The sequence below is a fragment of the Pseudoliparis swirei genome, chromosome 23, assembly GCF_029220125.1.
Source record: "Pseudoliparis swirei isolate HS2019 ecotype Mariana Trench chromosome 23, NWPU_hadal_v1, whole genome shotgun sequence".
Classification (NCBI taxonomy): domain Eukaryota; kingdom Metazoa; phylum Chordata; class Actinopteri; order Perciformes; family Liparidae; genus Pseudoliparis; species Pseudoliparis swirei.
In genome coordinates, this window is record NC_079410.1 from 7,217,037 (window position 1) to 7,241,880 (window position 24,844).

At 44.4% G+C, this 24,844-nt stretch overlaps 1 protein-coding gene across 10 annotated transcripts; it reads left to right on the plus strand.

Moving 5' to 3' along the window:
• The first annotated feature begins 5,112 nt into the window (after positions 1-5,112).
• med25 (mediator complex subunit 25) lies at positions 5,113-22,937 on the plus strand. 10 transcript variants are annotated; one of them, XM_056407153.1, is made up of 20 exons: positions 5,113-5,234; positions 6,536-6,667; positions 6,769-6,814; positions 6,920-7,044; positions 7,181-7,279; positions 8,408-8,528; positions 8,695-8,851; positions 9,454-9,602; positions 9,698-9,773; positions 9,899-10,155; positions 12,160-12,261; positions 15,351-15,436; positions 15,513-15,570; positions 15,664-15,771; positions 16,382-16,558; positions 19,392-19,502; positions 19,693-19,764; positions 20,425-20,595; positions 20,732-20,834; positions 22,368-22,937. In XM_056407153.1, the coding sequence occupies exons 2-20, from the start codon at positions 6,555-6,557 to the stop codon at positions 22,469-22,471; spliced, it is 2,235 nt and encodes a 744-aa protein (XP_056263128.1). In that variant the 5' UTR covers positions 5,113-5,234; positions 6,536-6,554; the 3' UTR covers positions 22,472-22,937. The 10 variants fall into 10 exon arrangements, with proteins under 10 accessions (XP_056263128.1, XP_056263130.1, XP_056263131.1 ...); XM_056407150.1 differs by having other exon boundaries at positions 5,114-5,234; positions 20,690-20,810; XM_056407147.1 differs by having other exon boundaries at positions 5,114-5,234; positions 15,354-15,436; positions 20,690-20,834.
• The last annotated feature ends 1,907 nt before the right edge of the window (positions 22,938-24,844 follow it).

Consider the following 24,844-nt stretch of genomic DNA (forward strand, 5'->3'; position numbering starts at 1 on the left):
GGAGGAGGATGACACATGTGGGAAAACCTGGAGAAGAGAGTGGGATAGCTACACATGCAGGGTGGAAGTGGAGACAGGAGGTGGAGGAGGATAGCTCTGTATATAGACACACTCATCACGGGGCACCGGCAGCATACTGACAGTGATAACAGTTCAAGAAAGAGCGAAACACACACACACACACACACGCACATGCACATGGACATGCACACGTGACAAGGCACCAGTTAACGCTGTCGACTTTTGAGAGAAAAGTGGAAGGAGGGGCCCGGGGGTGGGTGGAGGGGCTGCTGTCTCCATGGCAACGTTCCCACCGTGCAGGAAAAAAATCATTTAGTCGGAAAGACATTTCACTCAGTTCAGTGAGCTGAAAGAGGCAGAGAGAGGGAGGGGGAGCGAGTTAGAGACTGGGGGAGGTGTCTGCATCACACTGGAGGGATTTATCTAAATTAAGATGACAGTGACAGCAAGGCGTTAGCTCTTATTGCTAATATATCTGATTATTATCCATAGTCATTATGATTTCCCTCGCATCCCAAATGCAACTGCTTTGGGTGATACTGACGTCGTATTGACGTCTGCCATCTGAATGTACATCTTTAGGGAACGTGTTTAAAATGCACTCATACGATGACATTACCAACACGTTGTGAAAACATTTTCGTGACTGAAACTCCAAACTTTTGTTTTCTCATTGTAAAAAAGCGCCGCGGAAAGGGACCCTGACCTTTTCACGCGAGAACTTATTACGCCACGTATACAGTTTTTCACATTTCTTTTCAAACACCATAAATAATACCCAAACCCTTTCGAAATAATTAATTCAATGAGAGCAAGCAAGTGGAAACCTCAAACAGCGGGAGTATTAAAGTAGTTTGCCTCTGCAGGGGAGCAGTGTTTTATTACAGGAGCTGACCTTCACTAGAAATAGATTTTCTTCGTGGATGAACTTAATGATATTCACCTAACAAACAGAAACTCATTTGAAACATCCTTTGATATTTAACCTATGCTATCATGGCCTTAAATTAGGATTGGAAGGTGAAATTCATATTTGAGCCCCTTTTCTAAAACTCAAGACTGCTACTTTACAGAACCGGTGCCATTCTGGATGAGAGCCCCAGAGACCGGCAGGGGAAGGTGCTCTCACAGCATCCCCACCGCTCTGGGTCCTTCTGGTTGCCCATTTGTGTGGATGTCAGTGTATCAGCATGCTGGCTGTGATTACCTGTTGTGGGCAGACCATCTGGCCCTCAGCGTCCCAGCTGGATACCACAGTCAGGAGACGGATTGCCTTTACCGCACCACCTGGACCTCGCAGACATCGAAGCAGCCCCCGTATTTCTCATTCATATTTCATTATGTCATTCTCCGACCCCAACAAAAAAATCAACCAAATGGACAACAAAAAAACTTAAACATTGTGTGGTTTTCTAAAAGGCGCTTCCAGAGAGCAGGCTCTCTGTAATTGCTTGGCAACCGCTGACACTGTGTGTGTGTAGGTTCAAAGCAGCGAGACACACTGTGTATCCCTCAGAGCAGCATAAAGCATCAAGGGTGCCGACGCATACACATTCTCACACAGACACATTCTGTCAGTTTAATTTGCCCACATAGCGCCGTCAGAAATAAAAACGCTCTGCGTTGTGTGGGGTTTAATCTGTGCATCCAGGGGGGCATAAACCTTCCCTCGGAGAATGTTTTCTTCGGCCCTGCTTACCGACGCCTGGCTGTAAAAGCCGCTTGAGCCCACAGCTTCTTGCACTCCCTAGAATTGTGGGTTAAAGTGATGAGGGGCATTGTTTCTGTGGGAGGTTGTGAGTTTGATGAGCTCTGAAGCCCCTTGCTCAACACGCTGCTGAGCTGACTAGCTGGCAGGGCCACAGGGGACGAGACGTCTGCTCAAGAATTGAGATCCCAGAGAAGCTGGCCGAAACAGAAGGCCCAAGTTCCTGGATTATAAGACCCCGGAAGGATCTGAGAATAGAGTATAATCAATAAGTGTATCTTGACATTGTATTTGTAACTTTGCCCTGTGTGTTTAACAGATTTACTAACCATAAGAATAACATGTCTTGAGCGAACTTCTGTGATTCGTGAAGGGAACCAGGTGGGGGCCGATCGGAAGATTTCACAGGTCGGCTCAGGGGGGGCCAGGTTGCACCAGCCGCCGAGTGGAGCCACTTCCTCTTTCTGGGATGATTGCTTTATCCGGGGGGCCATTTGATTAGATTTGGATCAATCAAAATCAAGGTCAGTCAAAAGTAAAGTCAAAATCTTCCTTTTACCATAGCGCGGTCAACTTTTATCCACTTGGCATGCAACTAATGCCAAAATGTTCATAATTCAATGCCCAATCTTGTGATATGCGAAGGTATGCGCTCTACCGAGTGCCCGTTCTAGTTCTTTTTGTTTTGAGATTCATACTTTGTCACTAACCTATTGTGGGGAAATGTTTAAGTTGTAACAATGTAAGATGATACTGAGCTGAGCTGCAGATGGGAGGAGGTATAGAAGGAGAAAATGAGTAAAGAAAGGAGGGGGGAATAAGAAACGAAATGATAAAAACAATATATATGAAGCATTTGGGGGATTCTGCGTTGGACATTGTCTCAAGCACAACTTGATATTGTCCAGGAGTACAAAGAGAAGAAATCTGTCTCAGTTCACGGCACTAAGGATTCTGTTCGTGGGCAGTAATTGGCAGATGGAGTTCACGACCCCACCTGCTGAAAACCATAAGGAACAAAAATACACTGTTTTGTGTGGCTCTGTACAGTGTTGAACGGATTTCAGTTGGATTTATATCTCCTGGCAGGACCACCCGCTAAAACACAAGGATTGGCTCCATACAGAGTTGGATTAAATCAGTGGACTACTCTTTCCTAAGGGGAAGTTAGCCTCAGGACTACAGGTGAACCGCTGGTGCGTTGCGGTGATCTGACAGCGGGTTACCATGCTGATGGAGTCATTACGCTGATTCTATTTTCAGCGGCGGTGGTTTTGGAGAGTGCTGAGGGGTGAAGAGCTGAAATGGAAAAGCTATAATAGAGGAAGACTCACACAGCATCTAAACCTGAAAACCAGGTTCAGGGTTTCAAATAGAAAATCAACAACATCGTAGGCCTATGTCCATTTAGATGCCATCAAGATATTGGTTGGATACAGTTTCTTAGGAAAGAAACAACAGTGTATCCGTGCTATTGTCCCGAGAGCTCTGATGTAACTTTACCCAATCTAAATATAAGTATATACACAACCGAAGGCCCTTGAAGTTACGATCTGTAACTCTGCCTCTCTGATAAAGACCAGTCTACTAACCGTAGATATTTGCTGACATCTTCTGGAGATGTAGATCAACAGCATCCCGGGGATCTCCAGACGAGGCTGATCCTTGAATGGTGCATGTTTCTTTAATGTCACCTCACTTTCGGGCTCACTGCAAAAAGCATGCGGTCATGTTTCAGAGGGCTGTGGTTCAGCACGTCTTTGAGCGGCATCAACTCTGCTGCTGTCCAGATGTGTTCCGTGTTTATGATTCAAAACTCAAACGTGTTAATTTAATAAGACACAACTGGACATGAGCTTGAGCTTGTTAAGAGCAAACCTGATGATCACGTCTCTGTCATTGTTCTCTGTTTAAGGCACTGGCTAATTGTGTAATACTAGTTATGTTAGGATTTGAGTGTTTCCTGTTTTATGTTGAAGTCCCTGTCTCGTTTCCTGTTTCCCTGCTCTTCCCTCCCTGTGCTTGTCTGTTTCTTTCCTGATTGTTTCCAGCCACGCCCTAATTGTTTCCACCTGTGTCCCCACCTGTGTCTCGTTCCCCTGTGTATTTAATCTGTGTCCTTCTGTTGTCTGTTGTCGGATCGTCCTTTTTGTTCCTGTGTGTTGTTCGTACGTGTTCCTTTCTTGAAAAATAAAGCTGGTTTTTTTCAAGAAACTCTGGCTGCGTTTGGGTCCTCCGCGCCACACACCGTAACAAGTTATTCGCCTGTCAGGATATTAAATATATTGTCTAGATTCTCAGTTTTAACCTTAAAACGAGTCCCTGGCTCTGTCTCATGATGGCCATTAGATGGTGACAATGCAGATGCGATAACAGCTGACCTTTCTGCCGCCGGCAGAGCACTTTAAAAGAGTGACGATCCAAGATAACAATCAGAGATGACCTCCTGCCTCCGAGCTTCATTTACTCCAAATGTGAGCATCTATAATATTCTTTTGTTTTTTAGTATACAAGCAGATAGCTCCATGTGCAGCCACAGGAATAGAATACATTGAAATTCAATGGATGCACAAGATAGAAAGCTATATCCATTTAGCTAAGGAATATTAGCTATTCATTGCATTCACCTACAACATGTGACTCATAGAGACAGGTACATAAGAGACTCAACATTACCACAACTACACATACAAATAATTTTTCAATGTATTATATATAAATTGTCAAACAAAAAAAGTTTGAAAAGCTTTTATCCATAGTAGACTTTACTATTCATTGTCCTCAAAGGTCCCTCTATAAATGAAGTCAATCAGACAAGTAATTCAGAAAACAAGTCTAGATGCTCAGATCTCTGCACCATGGCTTCTTGTGTGTCATAGTATGGATGGGACCAACTTCATTTCTATTTTGCTGCGACGTTGTGGACCGTCCAGACATCTTTAGGCCTCTTTCAACTCTCATTGTTTCACTATCTTCTGTTTGCCATTGCCTTTATTTGGTGCTATTCATTCAGAGCATGCAATGTAATATAGATATATACATATATATATATATATAGATAGATAGATAGATAAGTCATAGATATATTCATCCCCATGGGGACATTTGTTTGTAACAGTAAACATAACACTTTTCAATATGAAAATGCTCAATATTTAAAATACAATACAATACCAAAGAAGAACATATTCAATTTAAGAAAATTAAATAATAAAGAAAAGAGAAAAACACACACAACCACATTGATTCAGGGCTGTTAACAGTGGGAGGCAGCACCTCGCCGCAGAACGTGTTGTATGCACAAAATAGAAACGAAGAAGAAGAAGCTAATCGCTACGTCACATCTTGTGGGCGGGTCGTTTTGTTGTCACTTCCGTCTTAAATACAACAAATGGCTCACGTTAGCATCCTGTGTGGTGGGAGCTAGTTTCAAACTTGTTTCCCGTTATAGTTTCTACTTGGCTGAGTGATCCCACGTGTCGACTGGCAGCCGCGAAACCGCCAGGTCAGTGCGTGTCACTTTCTAGCGGGATGGCGGGCGACTTCAGGCCGCTGGAGAGAACCGAAGCTCCCATCGCTCTGTGACAATAACCTCCACTTCCGAGGGCCCGTGCGCGTTCACAGCGCGTAGTTCTCTCTGGCTTTTAACGTTTCTATGGCAACACTATCTATATTGCCGCCTCGCTCGCGACCCGTTGTGCCGCATTCGAGCGTCGCCTCGTCGCCTTTCGGCTTCTCTCGGGGCGCTTCGGTCAGTTTGCTTCACGTTGTTACACCGCCGGCCGGCTTCACACTTTGTGCACCGAGCGTGTCTCCGCTACGTCACAGTGATGGAGGCGCATCGGACCCCACGACTCTCGCGCAGACCGTTTACTACAGTCAGACTGCCTCAAATCAAGCTGCTCCCTCCGGCTAGCTAACTTACTCCAGTGGGGCCAACACGAGCTTCACTGAGGAGTTCGGAGATGCTCAACTCGGAGCGCGTTTTAAGCGATGCGGTTGCCCGGATTAACGTTTCCATGACAGCCAGCAAGGGGAGCTACTTATCACTTCGATACTCCTGATCATTGCTAGTTAAAAAAAACACACAAAAACAAATAATAAGTAAAACGCATAATATAATATATTATTGCCTTCGCATTCGAGAATGCGGAAGGTTACGTTTTGATCGCTGTGTTTATTTGTTTGCGTGTTATTCGCTTAACTGAAAAAGTATTAAACGGAATCGCATGCAATTTGGTGGGATGATTGGTTATTATCCGCGGCCCATTTGATTAGATTTTGGGATCGATCGGGTCAAGGTCATGAAAAGGTACCAAAAAAGTGGCTGCGGCGAAGGTATGCGCTCTACCGAGTGCCCGTTCTAGTTTTAAAAGGTGATGAATGCCATTATTTCACTAGTATGAATGCAATTATTGCTCTCGTATGAATATATAGTTTCACTAGTATGTGTGACTAATTATTTCACTCATATGAATGTAATAGTTTCACTTGTGTAATATCTTTTATGTGCTATTATGAATGCAATCATTGCAATATAATTCATGTAATTTTTTCACTAGAATGCATGTCATTATTTCACTACTATGAATGGATTAATTGCAATCGTATGACTGTTGGTACGCTTGTAAAGTAGTGCTGCTCACCTCTCCTCGTTGTTGTGCTACTTTTGAATCTTTAAATTCAGGACATAAATGCAGTACCTAGTGGTTGCGGTTGAAACACCATCATAGTAGATGTTCTTCTGTGCTATGGAGATCTCTCATTTCGACTTGCACAAACATGTTCAATCTGTCCTCTCTTCAGGGTGGCAGATTCGGCATTCATGGAGCCGTCCACGAAGCTGGTGTCCGATGTGGTATTTGTCATTGAAGGGACGGCAAACCTTGGACCCTACTTTGAATCTCTAAGGAAACATTATATACTGCCAGCCATTGAGTAAGAGCATTACGGCGCCCCTCCTTTGCCAAGTTATTCCTTCATTATTCATGTTTTGTTATAAATGCATCCGTCTTACTTTTTCATTTTATTTACCATAGATATTTTAATGGAGGGCCCCCAGCAGAAACAGATTTCGGTGGAGACGTGAGTGTTTCACATTCTTTGTCAATGGTTTCAGAAGATGGATCCTAAAACACGTCTGTTAATATTGCTAATATACATATTCCTGTGTTTCCTTTGTCCTTCTAGTATGGAGGGACACAGTACGGCCTCGTGGTGTTCAACACAGTAGACTGCGCGCCTGAGTCCTACGTCCAGTGTCACGCACCAACGAGCTCTGCCTTTGAGTTTGTGTCGTGGATCGACAGCATCCAGTAAGTAATTCAAATGATTTACATGATTATAACTAAATTTACTCCGTTTGTCGGTTTCACATTGCTATATTTCCGCATAACAAGATATAAATGATTTAGCAGAACTTCCATATGCCCCTATTTTTCTTCCACACAGGTTCATGGGCGGTGGAGCAGAAAGCTGTAGTCTCATTGCTGAGGGGCTGTCGGTGGCCTTGCAGCTCTTTGATGACTTTAAGAAGATGAGAGAGCAAATGTAAGGCGGCCTTTTTGTTTCACACTGCTCACTAATTCCATGGAACAGTCCGCACATTTTCAAAGTATACTCTCTGCCCACCAATGGAAGGATCATAAGCAATCATCGCTCCGTTAAAAAGTGTTCAACGCTTCATGTATTAACGTTGGAAGCGTTTCTCGTTTGGTCATGAAGTGGAAGACGCTTCCAGGGTCGGTCTTTCTTTGCACAAGTTTCTTCATGTCAAAGTACACAACTGAGTTCGACACACATCACACTGGCTTATGTATTCACACACTAGATATTCCTCCTGTAGCAATTCCTGTTACCTCCCTTTTTAATGGGTTATTCGGGGGTTTCAACTTCTGTCACTCAAATCCAGTTCACCAAGGACTGCACACTCTTTGGAGATCAATACCATCTATAAATATATTATCTTCCTTGTTTTATGATCAGTGAACGTTGATATATGTTTTCTATGAATGAATAGTGTTATTGATCATTGCAAATAAACCCACGACATAATTCCCTCCTTCGAGACTTCTCAAGGTTAATATGAACAGGATGAAGTGAAATGTAAATGATAAACAAAAAAACAGAGACATTGTCCTTCTACCATTTATTGATCCAGTACCACCGTCTAATGGGTGTCGTCACAGATATCCCTTATTTATGATCTTCTTTCCTAAATTATATTGATTGCATACAGAATAAACATAAGAATATGTGCCACATTTAATGGTGAACTGGATAAGTGCATCATGAATATTTAAGATCTAAAGTTGTTTGATCGTGGCACACTGAACACCTGGGAGAACCTGTCTTTCTATTCCTGAGGATTTCTGTCTACTAAACTATTTGGGGGAGGGGCTTGGTCTTTGTAAGCCTGAGATGCCAATCAGTCAAAGGGCTCCACAGGGAATCATATTTACAAAGTATTGAAATCTGTGTATGCGATCAAGGTAACAGAACTTTGTTTATGGAAAAATATGGTGGGGATTTATTGCGTCTTCTCTGTTTGATGGCGACCTAAGGGCAAGACGACCATAAACAACTCTGATCATGGGAATATCCTCCAAATCCCTCCCTTGAATGCAGGTGTTTAGTGACAAAATAGTTTGTGCCTTCTCTTTGTTCTCCATTTGCCAGAGGTCAAACCCACAAGGTGTGTGTGCTTCTGTGCAACTCTCCTCCGTACCTGCTTCCTGCCGTGGAGAGCATCAGCTACACCGGCTGCACAGCAGACAACTTGGTCAAAATCATCAGAGACGTGAGTCCACTTCTTTTGTCTCCATTACTCGCTTCAGACATTCTTAATATGCCTCAGTATTGTTACGAGTTTTGTAGTATGGGTGATGTTTGTGTTCGGTGCACTTTATTGGATGAGGTAAAACGCAGGATGGTCATTGAATACATTTCATGTTCATCTTTCTTAGAGAGGAATTCACTTCTCTGTCGTGGCTCCTCGGAAACTGCCGGCTCTGCGGTCTTTGTTTGAGCGTGCGTCTCCGGTAGGCGGGGCGGTTGAACCCCATGTGGACTACAGTCAGGACCCCTTCCACATGGTGCTCGTCAGAGGCATAATGCTGCCTGGTGAGAAACCACATTTAACACGCATGTGTGACGGGGCCATCTGTATTAATCCTTACGAAAATGTCCCTGATTTATAATAGCTGGTGTAATGTTGGTGTCTCCGTCCATGCATCATAAAAAGTTGCTTTTTTTTAATAATGCATTTTCCCTGAGGTACCCCCCTAGGAGTAGCAGACTTTCCTCCAACCTCCAGTGTGTTTTGATTATTGTTTCCTGTAATATCCTCCGGACTAATACGGTTGTATCTCACGTGTGTCGACTGCAGCAGAAGCTGATGTGATGCTTCACGTGAAGTCATTCTTTAATTGGTGGTAGCTTCAGCAATAGTAATTAAAGACATGAGCTATTCTTAAGGGTCGCTCCTAAACCTTTCCGTGACGAGGCCGGAGTTCCTTTGTTTCCAAGTTTCAAGTTTATTGTCACATAATAGAAAACAATGTAATAAAATATACATATATATACAATATATATATATATAAATTTGTCTTTGTCTCCGTCACATGATGCAAAGCCCCATTTTACGCCGACATCGGGAGCATTCTGAAGTTCCCATCTCAGAACTGTGTGAAAACTCTGAAGCTCATCCCGCCGTCTGTCTCCAGTTTCCTCAGTTGGAGGACCTGGGCCGCTCAAGCCCGTCCTCCCTCCTCAGCCACTGCCTGTCAATCAGCCTCTTGGTGTTCCTTCACAACCCCCCCCACCCATCAGCACAGCCCACCCGTTTCAGGTAATGGGCACGCAGCCACAAAACGTAAGTCTTTTGGCTCCGTTTCAGACGCTGGTGTCTACGTTCCTTCCCTCAAACGATCACCTAGCATTGTCTTCCTCTCATCCGCCTGCTGACAGAATACGGCCCCATTGACTGCCGCTCAGCTGGCGGCGCAGATGGCCGTGGAGGCAGCCAGCAACCAGAAGAGTCGCTGTGAGTTACCAGGAGACGCTGTGGGCCTTTTCTGAAGCTTTTAGTTGTTTCAGTCTTCATGCTGTACGTGTGACTGTGGCTTTTTTTTTTTTTTACATTGTTGTGTTTCCCGCTGCCTCCTCCAGTCCCGGGAATAGTCACTCAGGGTCCTCCGTTCACCAGTCAGCCAACTCTCCCATCAGTCGCCGGAGTGAAGCTCAACCAGCCCAACATCGCGACCGTCACGACGTCGTCACAGCCCGTGATACCGCTGCAACAAGTTCCTCCCAATCAGCCAGTCCTACCCCCAGTGCAGCCAGTACCAATCCAGCAGCCGCAGATACCACCTCCGCAGCCAACCACTGTGAGTCAGCCCACAGTGCCTTCAGCACAGCCCATCATGGTAAGTTATATAATACCATCAGTTTTATTGTTTTGCTTTTTATGGGTGTTTTCCACTACAGGGTCTTAAAAAGCCCATCACCATTGTGAGATTTAATCAGTGAGCTTTAGAGGTGCTGGGAGGCCAGCTGTTTCACCCTGCGTTCAGGCTTTGTGCTAAGCTAAATTAATTTAGCTGGCTGTAGCTTAAAATTTCATGAAAGAATATAAAAGGGGTATTAATCTTCTCATTTAACACTAGTCCAACTTTAATAATGTAGGATAAATATTCTGAGAAATGCATGCATTGCTGCCTTTTTATTTAATTGTCTGTGTAAATTTACACATTGATGTTTTTGCCCAAAACATTTTGTTTATGAAGCCCCAGATTACAGGCCAATGAAAAGAGTGGACAAGAGTTATTGTGGGAACTGTGGCACCTCTTTACTGCATTCTCATATTTCAAATAAATAATACTAATTGCCTCGAGGGGGTGCTATAGTTACAGCTTAAGATCCCAACCAAGGTCTGGTTGCATCTCTTGCAGTCAATTCAAATTAGATTATTATGCACATATTCAGCTTGTCTTGCTCTAAATATTTTTACTCCAACTCATCAAATGACACTGTGCTGAAATGTCAAAAATAATTGTTTGCTTTTGTTGCTGTAAACGAGGTGTGCTGAGTCTGGTGGGAAAAAAACTAAAAGATAAGCATCTGACCAAACGCAGAGTAAATGACAATTTAATGTAATGTCTGAAACGTGAATAGATAGATAAATAGCCGTACATACAAAAGGAAAAACATTTGGAATAGTTTTTTTGATCATTACGAAAACTCAACTTTAATTGAATAAAGATGCGACTTTAGGGCGGATTAAAAAAGCAGGTGACTGCGCACAGAACTTCACAATGTGGGATCGGCAAGTTTGTAGTAAAAAAGAAAATACACAAACATAATGGAGATAAATGACATCACAGTGCAGGAAGAGGCATTGTGCCTCCACCTAAATAATATTATAATTTCACGTATTCAGAAGGGAACAGTTTTTGACTGCAGTGAGTGATCAAATTAAACATATAAACTATAGAAGTGAAAACATATTGTGAATTTTTTAAATAATTACATCTATCTTTTTTGATTTACACTAACTTTTGCTCTGGCGTTATTGAAAATATTTGTATCGCACAAGTCAAAAACAATCCTGCGCAACTAGAATTTAATTCTACAACTACTATAAAACTAATAATATTTGTTTCTCTTAATGTTTCCCTGCAACTGTGCAGAAATAGCTGCTTTTAACAGAATGAAGAAAAATACTAGAGGAAAAAAAGCTGCGCAACATTCAAATGTTGATTATTAGATTTGTATGCCATCGTTCTGAATGAACCTTCAAACTCTTCGCGACGCAGATTGGTGACCAGAGCCTGACATGTGAGAGGTTTGCTATGAGCCTTGTATTGAATTGTGTTTCAGTGAATCATCGCCAACATTCTGTTTAAACAACTCAAAGCACTCAGCTGAAGACTTGATTTGGTATTCCCAACCCCTTGTAAACACTATCAATGTTTAAATCTTATTCATACTTTCAAATGTAAGTGGCCCTGTTGCATATCAGAGGCCCACGACTCAATGCTGTACTGCCAGCAGCCAAGAGCGGAGTTTGCAGGCTAACACTCTACTGCAGTCTAATATCAAAATACATTTTAAATGTTAGTACTATTATCGGATCAGAACCTCAAGATGTCCCTTTTTCCAGAGAAAATCATTGTGGGTTCATTCAGTGTCGTTTCTTCACTCTTTTACAGTTCATTCAGTAATTCTTTTACTACTACATCATACACGTGAATCTCATGTTGGTATCAAATAAACTGTCTAAAATATGCCATATGTAATATTTCATAATCATCAGCTGTACAGAATTACATGCTTTCTATTCATCTATTTAGTCTAGTCGGTGTCTTTTGTTTCCTTTTGAATTGACAAACTGTTAACCAACTCCCTCCCCTCTTCTATTGTCCTAACAGCCCAGTGTGTCTGGATCTCCGAGCGTTGTAAATCCAATTGGGCTTCAGCAAGGCGTGGCGAATAAGATTGTCGCGTGGACCGGCGTCCTGGAGTGGCAAGAGGTAATGCCTTAGAAAAGGTTTGGTTCTGAGTAGTTGGTGCCTTGAGAATACAGCTGTGAAATAATGCAATATTATAAAGATCTAAGAGAAAGGCGTAATCGGATCCATCCCTGAACTTTAGTCACCGACTGTACTGACAACTGGACATTAAGTGGTTCGAGTGTTACAACTCTGCTAAAGTTCTTCTGGCTGAGCTGAAGCCGTCGTAACTCAGTGCTGCCAGACTTTAGTCCGCCAGTTCAAGGGGGCAAATGTCAGAAAAGGGAATGGTTCAACATTTAATATAAACTCTGTTTATTTGACTTCTTGCTAAGAGTGCTGGGAGAAAGATTGATACCAATCTCATCTCTGTACTGTAAATATGAAGCTGCAGCTTGTTGGCTGATGTCAGCATTTTCTCTGGAAACACAACTTTAATTTCCATGTCATTTAGCTGACGCCTTTATTTAAAGCGACTTAGGGGTCAACTAGGGTGGGGATTGAAAGACGGACCTGCTAACCACTGACCCACAGTCTCAACAAAATCATACAAGCACCTCTAAAGTTACCAACATGTAATATATTTTTTATTTGATGTACAAATTCAAAAATTATTTCTTTATTTTTCTGTTGTAAAAACAACAAGATGTGTTTTTGTGGGGGATTCTGTGTAGTTATCTTGCGGATTTTTTCTTGGCCAGCTTGAATTTTTAGCAGGCTGCCTGGCAAGCTCACCGTGACATCACGACTTCAGGAACGAGAGACGATGTTTTTATCAGTGCGCTCGGAAGAAGTCTCGGTCGCTGCATTTTGTTCCCTTTGAGCAGAGTGAGCCGTTTCCCACCTTTTGTTACAGTTTAGATGCTAAGCTAACTAGCTGCTGGCACACCTTTATATTTATATCCAACATATGACATGCTATTTATTGAATGGTTCAACCCTGAGTAAGAAAACCAATGACTCGTTGTTTTAGTTAACGTTGTAGTCTGAGAACTGGACTTGGGTCTAGGACCAATCACAGGGTCCGTACTGTCATGGACAAACTGGAAAAGTCCTGGAATTAAAAAATGGTTATTTCTAGGCCTGGAAAAGTCTATGAAAAAAATTAAATCCCAAAAGTGTTGGAAAAGTCGTGTAAATTTGTAATACTCATATGTTCATTTGCACAGTTTGATTAAAAGAATTAGAAATAATTATTTTAATCAAACTACTGTCTCATTCATGTGTGTCATCTAAGGTACCGAGAGTACACATTATGTTTGATCATAGAAATTTGCTTTAAAGTCCTGGAAGCCCATTGGTCAACATGTGTATGACCCTGATATCACTGGTGTGAGTCCTAATAACGACATCTCATCGATTGTCGTAACGTGTGATTCATTGCACATATTTCTCACTGCGAGAGCTTTCGTCCGCAGTGAAACGAGTTTGCGGTTGCGGCGCTGGGAAAGCGGACGTTGATGGCTTTAACGCAACACTCACGAGGCCTTCCAGTGTTTGTTCGTGGATGGACTCGGATCAACCGCCTCCGTCGACTAAAGTGTCATCCTCCCTGCTGCGTCGGTCAAATGATTCACGTTAAATGGACCGGCGTGAGATCGGAAAGCTCGGGAAACTCCTGAATCTCGCCTGCGAGCGACCGGAGTGCAGATCGGGAGCTCGAAGTGTTTCTCTTAATCCGCAACTTCCTCCTCCGGCTCGCTCATTAGGCGTTCAGGCCTGTAAGTGATTCTGCGGTGGCGTAATCTGTAATGTTGAGAATTACACCGCAGACACTGAAAGTCGTAGTGAAGAAATGGCTGTTGATGGCAACTCTCACAAGGGGATGCCAGCACACTTGGCTGGAGCTGCTCCTTCAGTACAAGCGTTATCAATATGGTTCTCCCCGGTTTTTTTGGCTCGGTTTCCATTTGTTAATTCCCAAAAGCTGCATTTGTCTAAAATGTGGGCTACATTTCCAGAAGGGCTCTCCTCCCATTATTTCTTTAATCCGCCACTAATGTGGGTAGATGGGTTCTGAAGATGATTGTTTTGTTACTGTTGGCATCTCGGCGTCCCTGACATGGATAACCCATCATTCTGCAGAGAGCGCCCAGCACAATGCGTTCACAGCGGACCGCCCAGGGACTACAGTAGGCCGGACTAATGTGTGATTGATCGGTCATCGATCTCTTCATTGATGCTCTGCAGATGAAGTGTGCTGGCGGTTTTCCCAGTGGGATTGCAGCATTGATGCACTTAGAAAGTGGTTCTTTATGCCGTTTCACTCCTGACATTATACTAAGGCACAGGTTATCTGCAGATCTCCCAAAGAGCCATCCATCCATCCATCCGTTTAGAAAAATAAATAATTGCGTGTCCTGGTAGGGTTCACGGTGGCAACGGGGTGAGCCGAGCTGCCCGCCACGCGTTCTTTTCCTCAGCAGCATTCTCCAACTCCTCCCCAAGGTCATGTGGAAGGATTAGGCAGAGTAAAGTGTAGTGAGTATCACCACAGCAACCCATGCACTCCATAATCAGGCAGTGCCTCTGCAGCTCTAAGCGTTTGCCAAATTTACAAAGAAGGGTCAACGAGTAGGAAATTGTTATCCCCATTTAATTAGTTGTGAAAGTACAAATGTTGGCCAACGTGACTCGTGAACCTGAGCGCATCATGTGGAGTCTCCTTTCCAGCATGTTGGCAGAAGACTGTTGAATCCAAGTCGGTTAGAACACGCCACCCATCCCATTTCTTCTCAAAGCATTTGAATGTTAAAATGAGCGAGTCGTTCATATCTACTCTCAACCGGCTCCTGTAGACGCGGCGTGGAACCACTGGTGGACCTTTTCAAACTATCATCACAACTATTTTATGAAACGCAATCAGGATTTATGCTTCACTTTCCATTCTAGAATGCACTCTGTTGACCTCGTTGAATGGACGGCGTGTCGGCTCGGACGGCTTTTGTTTCTTTAAATGTTGGTTTTGCGATATCTTGAAAGATCACGTCACAGTTGTTGCATTGTTAGCCGTTTGCATCGAGATCCTCCAGGTGTTCCACCGGCTCACGGTCTAACTTTCCTCTTCCGTCTGTGTCACCCCTCACTGCCCCCCCCCCCCTTTCCCGCAGAAGCCTAAAGCCTCTTCGATGGATTCAACCACCAAACTAACGCGTTCTCTGCCGTGTCAAGTGCACGTGAACCAAGGGGAAAACCTGTGAGTGAGACGATCAATCACTCCGGACCCGAGCTGAGCGCACACAGTTCACCGCTGCCATTGTGTCTCCCCACAGAAACACAGACCAGTGGCCACAGAAGCTCATCATGCAACTGATTCCACAGCAACTACTGGTGAGGGCTTGTTTAGCTATTTTTTTTCTTTTTGTTGTTGTTTTTGAATATGTTGTTTATGAACGATGCATAACTAAAGTCCCGTCTGCGTAGACAACCTTAGGTCACCTCTTCAGGAACTCTCGAATGGTGCAGTTTCTCTTCACCAACAAAGACGTGGAGTCGCTGAAAGGCTTGTACCGCATTATGGCCAACGGCTTTGTGAGTTCTCAAGCACTCTATTCTCCTGACATTAATAATGGTGTGTGTGTGTGTTCCCTCCGTGTCCCCAATCTTATCCATCATTCAGTGTACCTCGATACATTTTCCATGAGTGTCAGCTGAGCGCAGGTCCCACTTCTGTCCAGTAGTTGGACTGAACGTGCGGCTGTGCTGCAGTGTTGTGGTCGAGACTCTAGAGGGGGTTCCAGGCCGTACAGTTAGTCCCTTTCCAGCCTGATGCTCTGATTTTTAAACATGCTCTGCCATCAGGTCAGACCACAACCTCTTTAGTCGTTCAGCTCCAGTTCCAGAAGCATATTGATAGAGGTGTATCCGCAGTGTCAACGAAGTCATAGCATTGAGGAAGAGCCGAGGCATTACCGGTATTCAGGCCAGCTGAGCTCCGCCTCCTTTCCCGATTGTGATTTACGACCCCGTGAATCCACAGTGGGCGTTAAGTTAATACTATTTGCATTCAATTCACAAAATGATATGTTTTAATGGGCAAAGGAGCTCCGGAGTAAGTTATGGCCCCCGAGCACGCCCCCATGATTCCCGTCGGGTGTCCCGTGTCACGGTCCTCCAACCGCCCTTTGAACCCTGCCTGCAGGCCGGCTGCGTCCACTTCCCTCACACGACGGCTCCCTGCGAAGTGCGGGTGCTGATGCTGCTCTACTCGTCCAAGAAGAGAATCTTCATGGGCCTCATCCCCAACGACCAGAGCGGCTTCGTCAACGGCATCCGGCAAGTCATCACCAACCACAAGCAGGTCCAGCAGCACCGAGCGGTGAGTGGCGAGGAGGAGAGAGGAGAGGAAGGCGTCAGTGGGGAGTGGGGGAGGCCGCAAGGAGGTGATAACGAGGGGGCATTATTGAGCAGCGCCGGTGGGGATTGAGGCGCATTGTTCTCAGCATCAAGGTGCATTGTTATTGACGTCTCATTTAGAGCGTCCAGCATCTCCACAGCGGCGTCTCCTTCCCCCGTCGAGGCTACTGGGGCGAGCATGAGCTGCGTTTCTGTTGCTCTCCCACGTCACGGTCTCCGTTCAGTGAGCGTAATCTACGGCCAATATGTACAGTTTGCATTCTTCACATTGAATCGGTTCAAATATAATTGTCTCTTTAACACTGCAGTGTTTAGTGTCGAGGTTATTGTCTCTGCAATGTGTTAACATGCAGCCACCGTGTTCATGTTTATTAAGGGCACCTGGTTATGAACTGTTTCTACAGCAGCTAAAACTATCTTAAAGCTGAGCAAATAGTTTTTAATAAATGTAATGATCGGGATATTTTATACATGACGCATTTACTGGAGTATGAGACACTTTCCGTATTCTGCCACTGAAAAGTTTTGGAGTGTTTTCGCTGAAATGATGAGTTGATCTGTCGATCGATGTAAAATTAAGTCAGAAAAAATGTAACGTTAATGTTGGAAAGCGGTGCTGTTTTCAATCTTAAATATTACATTTGGTGGTGAACTGATCATTCTGAGGTTTTAGACTGTTGGTTGAAAAACAAGCGATTTGATTTAGATTTTTTTTTTTGACAATGTAAAAAAAGATTCCATTTCAAACTAAGAACAACTCGTGTACAATTTATTTATATATTTGTTACTTTAGGCTGCCCAGATTTGAACATGAAATGCGATGCGCTTGGACAGGTGATGGCGTGGCAACGGTGTGTGTGTGTGTGTGCTAGTCTTTAGGGACAGGGCAAGGAAAGGAAACGAGGCCTCTTATCCTAGCCTGCTAAAGGTAGACCACTTCTTGTCTCGGAGTTCATTACGGGTTACAAACGTTGCTGCCTTGTCCACATGACATGAGGAGATGTCCCTTTCCCTCTCTGCTCATCCTCATCCCAGCAGACAGGGTGATTTAAAATGTGTCCTCTGGATTAGCTGTCTTTTCCATCACAGGGATCCACTCCAGCTCATTGCACCCAGTGAGGAGGGATGGAACGCCGCAGCATCCAGTCCCAGAGACGCACCGAGCCTCCATTTATAAAAATGAGGCTGGTCCTCTTGGTTTACACGAGTTCGATTACATTTCGTCCTCGCCGTCTGCTCTCATCAACGGTGATGCCTCCTAACGTTATGTATTTGTTTCGGCGCTTGACCCCGTGTGTTACTTGAAGCCACGTGTGTCAGAGCGCCGGGGCTTTTAAAGGAGGCAGAAGACATGAAATCTGAATGAAGAATTTTTTTTCTTCTTTTTTCTGGCGCTTGTGTATTATCACATATTCAGTGCTGCATGGCTAATGGGGAGTGTCAACGGCAATCTTAACCTAATTAAAATTCCCAGTTGGATCGGTAGCTCGAGTTTCTCCGTGCAAAGCGCTCGAGTGGCGTTCAGGAACCAGTTTGTTCTGTTTACAGCGAGATAACATTTTATACGTCTCCCTCTTAAAAGGACGCGGGCCCAAAAATGTGATCCAGCATTTTTGAGGAGGAGGAGGGGAGGAGGGGAGGAGGGGAGGAGGAGGAGGAGGAGGAGGAGGAGGAGGAGGAGGAGGAGGAGGAGGAGGAGGAGGAGGAGGAGGAGGAGGAGGAGGAGGAGGAGGATGATGATGATCTTCTTCTTCTTCTTCCCTCCCTTGTCATCCAGCTCCGGTTTTGTTTTAAACTGTGAAATCTGTCTCGTCAAACACCTCAGCGGGAGGTGCTTAAAGTGCTTAAAGTTTACGCCTCCCACCGGTGTATCGTTGTGTCCGTGTTTTTATTTAATTATCGTCGTCTGCATATTCTTGAACAAAGTGACTATTTGGTTTCAGCCCAACGAGGGTGTTAAACACCCGTCGCATGTGTGAAATGTGTCGTCTAAAAATACAGATGGGGGGGTTATGACGATACAAAACTATGATCTATAAACAATAGATGGAAATACTTAGTCTGCCCCGAGTCACTCGCTCTGAAATAGCTTAAAGAAGGAATGTCTTTAGTCTTTAGTTTGAGGAAGAACAATTCCAGTGGCTAGTAAAGCTGTTAATGTACTTATGGGCTTGTGAGCATTTATGTATTTAATTATTCATCTAAACAGTGTCGGTGAGATAAAAATATCTTTTTCAAACAAACATGTACAGTGAAGGCGACAATTTACACATAGAAACTGTACGAATAGAAATGAATAGATCTATAAACTGATCACAGTGACCTTGTGTTGTCTTGCTCACAGGCACCTTCAGACCTGAACATGTAAATAAATAAGTTTTATTTACATGTTCACTTATCACTGACAAAGTGTCACACAGTGCAGTACAGTAGTCAATTAAAACACTTTGTCAATAACAGGGGCCAAAACATGTCAACAGTTAAAAGAGCACAAAGTACAATACACAGGCAAAGATGGTGCAATAAATAAACCCAAAAGAAAAAAAATTTAAACGCTATGTTTTGCGATGGAGTTTAAATGATACACGGCATTTGAACTTCTGGGCGACTGTAAGGTGTTGATGAGCACGGAGGTGAAGCAGAGGAGAGAGTGAGGCGTGTGCAGACTGAGTCGATAAATAAAGGTGTTTGAAATGTTCCAGATGGCACCGTTGGGGGGGGGGGGGGATAAAAAAATCAACTTTCTTCTGTTTCACTTTCTCTCTCTCTCTCTCTCTCTCCGCTTTTCTACGCAGCAGTTGGGTGGTGCTGGGCCGACGCAGCCGGTTCAGGTCGCCCCCAACCAGAACTTCCTCAACAGGCCCCCCGGCCCCAGTCCCGTCTCCCATGGCAACGTCCAGCAGCAGGTAAATGGACCCGCTGCCCGGGTTTCCACTGCTCGGTTTCCCTTTTCACGCTGCCCGATGTCGACTCCTTTGCTGCCCTCGCTGATCTCTGCATGCCCTCCTGGTAAAACCCCCTCCTCCATTGTCTTTCTTTTTTTTTTCTTCCCCCACACTTCCGCCACTCCTCCTCTCCGATCGGCCCCGTGTCCAGTCTGTGGGTGTGGGCATGCCCCCTGTTAGTCAGGGCTCTGTGATGGAGGAGCAGCAGAGGCAGAACAATATGGTGAGACCGTCGGGAGCCTCTGAGCACACACGGTGTCCGCGGGAACTGCATTTCATTGTGAAGCGCTTTACAATATGATATCAGTCAGTTACAGCTGTATACAAATGACAAGTTTCACTGAAGCAGGTAGATTAGCACACACCGGATGTATCAGTACAATGACCTTTATCTGCCCTTGTTTTCATTATGACATCAGAAATAACCATAAATAAGAGTAGGATGCCTTGTTCACACACACACACACACACTGTTACTCCATCCAGCTGCTCAGCATCAGGACCACTTAGTTTCCTACCAGCATGCGTTGACTTTACCAGTCGCCGGTGAATGTTTTCGCTCGTCGCATATTTCATTGATAACGTGCATGCAGACATTTGTGCATGAGGTGAGGAGCTCTAAACCAACAGCGTGGTTCACCTCAACCTGTATAACGTTTCCTCTTTATCCTCTCAAGGCATTAATGTTATCTAAAACATCGTAAACAATAGCTTCACTAAACACTCCCATGTTTTGACCAGTGATGAGTCGCCGAAATCTACAAAACGTTTTGATCCCTGAATCTGGATTCATGTTTTATATTAATTTTTTTAATGAGAAGACCGCATATAGGTTTCTCGTATGACAAGGATGAGATGTACGACATCTTAAACTGTCCTTCAGGTGCCGATGAGAGCAGCCGGACCGGCCAATCAACAGTCGCCGGGCGGCAGCGCTCCACCCAGCCAGGTGGCGCAAAGCGGACAAGCCCAGCCCCAGGGTCCCATCCTCCGCCTCTCAAACCCAGGAGCCAATCCACAGCTTCGCAGTCTTCTTCTCAGCCAGCAGCAGCCAGTAAGAGTGAACTCGGCCGTCGTGGATGTCTCGTACGGTGACCGCTCTTCTTGGATGTCTTAACGCGTCTCCTCCGCCTCTTGTGCCCGTGCAGCAGGGGGGCGCGTCTCACATGTCGGGCGTGTTGTCCCACCAGGGTTTGGGGCAGCAGTCGGTCCATCCGGCACCAGGAGGCGGGCCTCAGATGCAGGGCCAGTGGAGGCAGCCCTTGGGAGGTCAGCAAGCACCCCCCCACAATGGTGAAAAGAGTTCAGAAACATGTGACCCTATCAGACTTGACATTTTAGGTCTGGAAATGTACCGTTTGGAGGATTTTCAGGTCGATGTCGAAAACCCACGTTGCTATAAATTGATCACGTTATTGATCAGGCATTTAATTTAATTCAGCTGACTCTTTCATCCAAAGCGACTTACAATCCTGTTGCATTCAGACACCGTAGACGCAGCTTCAGGGAGCAACTCGGGGTCAAGTGTCTTGCTCAAGAACACATCGACGAGGGCGGGGGTTGAACCGCCAACCAGGCATCCAAAGTTAAATGTAGAAGTGCATTATTCTAGTTATTTTTATCTCATTTACTACACTTCATGCCAGTTTGACATTACTACAGACGGCATACAGTTATCTATTCGAGTGTTTTCATCCCATTTCCCACGCAGCCATCTGTATCTAATATAACTTGCAGGCTGGCGTGAGTTAGATATTCCATCCCAGTGTGCACGCTGCCCGATGTACGGTTGTCCAACTTCATTTTTCTGCATTGATTGAAATGCTTTTGCAGAACTTCTGGTGCATTTATCTATTGATTTGAAGCGCAGACTTTGAAGATATCTATTGCTAAAAGATTAATATCCGTTTGATGACCAGACTGCGGTGCCGCGCACTGAAGATGAGTTGCAGCCGGCGAGAGTGCACATTGGTTTTTCCCGGGCAGCTTATCCGTCATTGGTTGCCCTTCGTGTTTTCACAGGTGACTCGCACAGCATTTCCTCAAAGAACAATTAGAAATAGTGTATTTAAAAAAAACTTCATCTAGCTCTCAACACAGAGGCTTTCTGCAGTTCAAGGTTGTTCTTCAAAGAAAAAAACAGCCACATCTACATTATTCTAGTTTTTCTTTGCTCATTGTTGGACTTTCTAACAATAGTACAGGAGTACATCTCTCACTGTTGACTCAGAAGTCCCCGGTGTCTGAGCTGTGAGCCGGTACAGTACATTTATCCATTTAAAATCACTATACAGTAAAGTCCTCCGATGTTTACCCATGCCAATCAAACCTCAGGTCCCTCTCAGTGATTTAAAGCCGATGGCTGCATGGGAGAAAAAAACTAATATGCTCTTATGTTATGGAATTACTAATCTTGTGTTTCCTTGAATTCTGTAAAGAAACGTACCTCCACAGTGAGATAAGAATCCCAAACCAGGGAAGTGTTGATGAATTAAAGTAAATGGGGGTGGCGTTTAACAAACTACATCAAAACCTACGTTCACAAAGTCGACACACGACAATCACAACTCTAATGTAATTCTGATTTATCCAACGCGACTCCCGTTTACTTCAAATACTCGAGACTGAGCTAGTTTTGTGAATCTCTGGAGGGATGTGATAAACACATTTGTGTCAAGAATTTAAGGCGGGGGGGAGTGATTTTGTGAGTAAAGTACTCGATGCGATAAAGTATTCCCTATAGAAACTATTAATTCTTAAATAGTAACGACTATCCCTCATTTAAATCTCTCTCTCCCCTCCCAAACGTCCCTAACCTGTTTGCAGGTCAGATGCTGATGACTGGAGGTCAGCGAGGCGCCGTCCCTCCGCCAGGGATGACCCAGGTCTCCAGCGTCATGGAGGATGAAATCCTCATGGATCTTATCTGATGGAGTCAGGAACTGGACTTTCAGTTGATTCTCAGCAGCCATTTGCCAGTTTGGACACGCGCATCTGCTCCGTTGCTTTATTGCTCCAAATGTTCGACATAATTAAGGAACAAATCACTTTTTCTTTTTTTCTTCTTTTTTTTTAATAAACGGGACTGAGTCGAAGTTAATTCGAGGCAGACAATGCGAGCATTAGTTTTTCATGTAAGTGGTCAAACCGACAGCGCGCTAATCCTCCGTGCTACTCACTGGATGAAGCCAAACCAGTGGAAACGGTCAAGTATGCCTCTGGAAACTCTACTTTTCTATGTGTTTTATGTTTAGAATTTTATTTCTGAAATGTTTTCTTTATTTCTTATTTTTTATTGAGATTGTATCCTTTTTTTTTCCATACATTTTTTTGGGGTTTTATTATTGATGTCGTTGTTTTACGAGGAGACAATAAAATGATGGCTTGTGTACATCATTGAAGAAGTCGTCTTCATTTTGAAGAGGTTTTGAGCTCCTCCCCTCCCTGTGTGCGTGTCGGGGTGAGGGAGAGACTGAAATAGACACTAATAGATAGTTCAGTGTATTTATCTGCCAAATAGTGTCACTGTGTTAATTTTAACTCCTCCAATATGTCGTGGAACCATCGAGGGTCCCCTCGTGCCAAGTAGTCCTACCAGATGGCATCAGTTGGCCGGGTTTCTTTTTGGCAAAACGTACAATCGGGCTGACCGCATGCGCACACGGCACCGGCGCCACATACGTGCCCACGGTCTGCTTTCGCATGCACAAAAAAACACGAAGCACGCATTATTAAAATCCTGTCGCGTCTGGGTTTAGTGACCGATGTGCGCCGGAGAAGAGGAACGCGCGTGAACTCTGCTCAGCCGCGTGACTCTCGCATTGGTTGACTTTACTCCTTTTTTTCAACTAACACTTGGACACTGTGTACACACAGATACACGCTCACCAACAGGAAGTGATGTCAGTCCCTGTCACCTGGGAGACAGACGGTTGCTAAGATACCGTGACAGTGGGTTCTTGTTTCTGAGCGTTTCCTCCGCCCCGCTCTCACACAGACAGACACTAGTTCCTCAGTGGCTGCTGTGCATCCCTCCCATCCCTTAATCACCGGCCTCACTCACTTCATCTTCCTCTCTCTCCATCTCCATCTATCTGCCTTCATCTCACCAGCTCACTATTAGCGCCTGTCGGAGCTCATAAGTTTTTCAGTATCTCTTTTATTAACAGCGAGCATGTTCACGGGTCCATGTGATGAACTGCAGGGTTAATAAAATGATGACTTTAGTGACTTGCAGTCGTAAAGGAGGTTTGACAAACATCCCCCATATACTTAAGAAAAATATATACATAATTAATTACAATGTTTGAACCTTCCTGGACTCATGAGATGTATTCATGTGATGCTTTTTATACGACGGCCACTGTATTTCCTCATGGTGTCAGTCAAACATGGTGATACTGAAGTTGTGTCAAATAATGCCACATTTTGTTTATTCTTTAAAAAACGGAGTTTAATTTGACATTGGAAGTGTAGATATAAACCGTAGAGGTCTGCAGGACTCGTGGAGACACGACAACACACGGACCTTTTGAATAATGTCGTACAGGAGGACTGATTATGACTTGGAAATGCAAATATGAAATTAATCAGGATTATCAGAGTGAAATTGCGAGAGTTTCCATGTATTTGGTTCGTCAGGATTTGGGTCGCTGTGGCTGCTGAGGAAATGTAGCCCACGTCCTCCATCTTCTCCTGAGGGACCCAGAGGGTGGAGTGAACGGACTTTCACTTGTAGAGAGCTTTTCTATTCTTCCGACCACTCGAAGCCCTTTTACACGACATGTCATTCACCCATTCGTTCAGGGGGTAGCACCGTGTCAGGTGCCACTGCCCATCAGGATAATACAACCATTCACACACACGCACCAGGTGCACAGCATTTGGGAGAAATCGAGTGTTGCGTGTCTCTCCCACATGGACTAGAAGAGGATCTGAGGATCGAACCGCCGATCTTCTGATTGAAGGACCCGCTCTACAACTTAGCTACAGTCGCCCGAGTGTGATCCGGTTAGATCAGGGGTGTCAAATGAAAATGTCCCCGTGGGCCTTACGGCATCATGGCTGCCCTGAAGTGGCCGGTTGTAACTGTAACACGATATTATTGTAACTACTCCCGAGCATATTGTTAAATAACTCTGTATAATAATATTAATATTAAGAACCAAGACACGAGGGCTTGATGGTCCGATGTTTGTGGGACTTGCACAACATGTACACGTAGTGGTTATTTCTTCCCTGGATGACGGTGGTAATGAACTGTTTTCTTGGCGATAGGCCACGCCCCCTCTGCGCAAATGAAG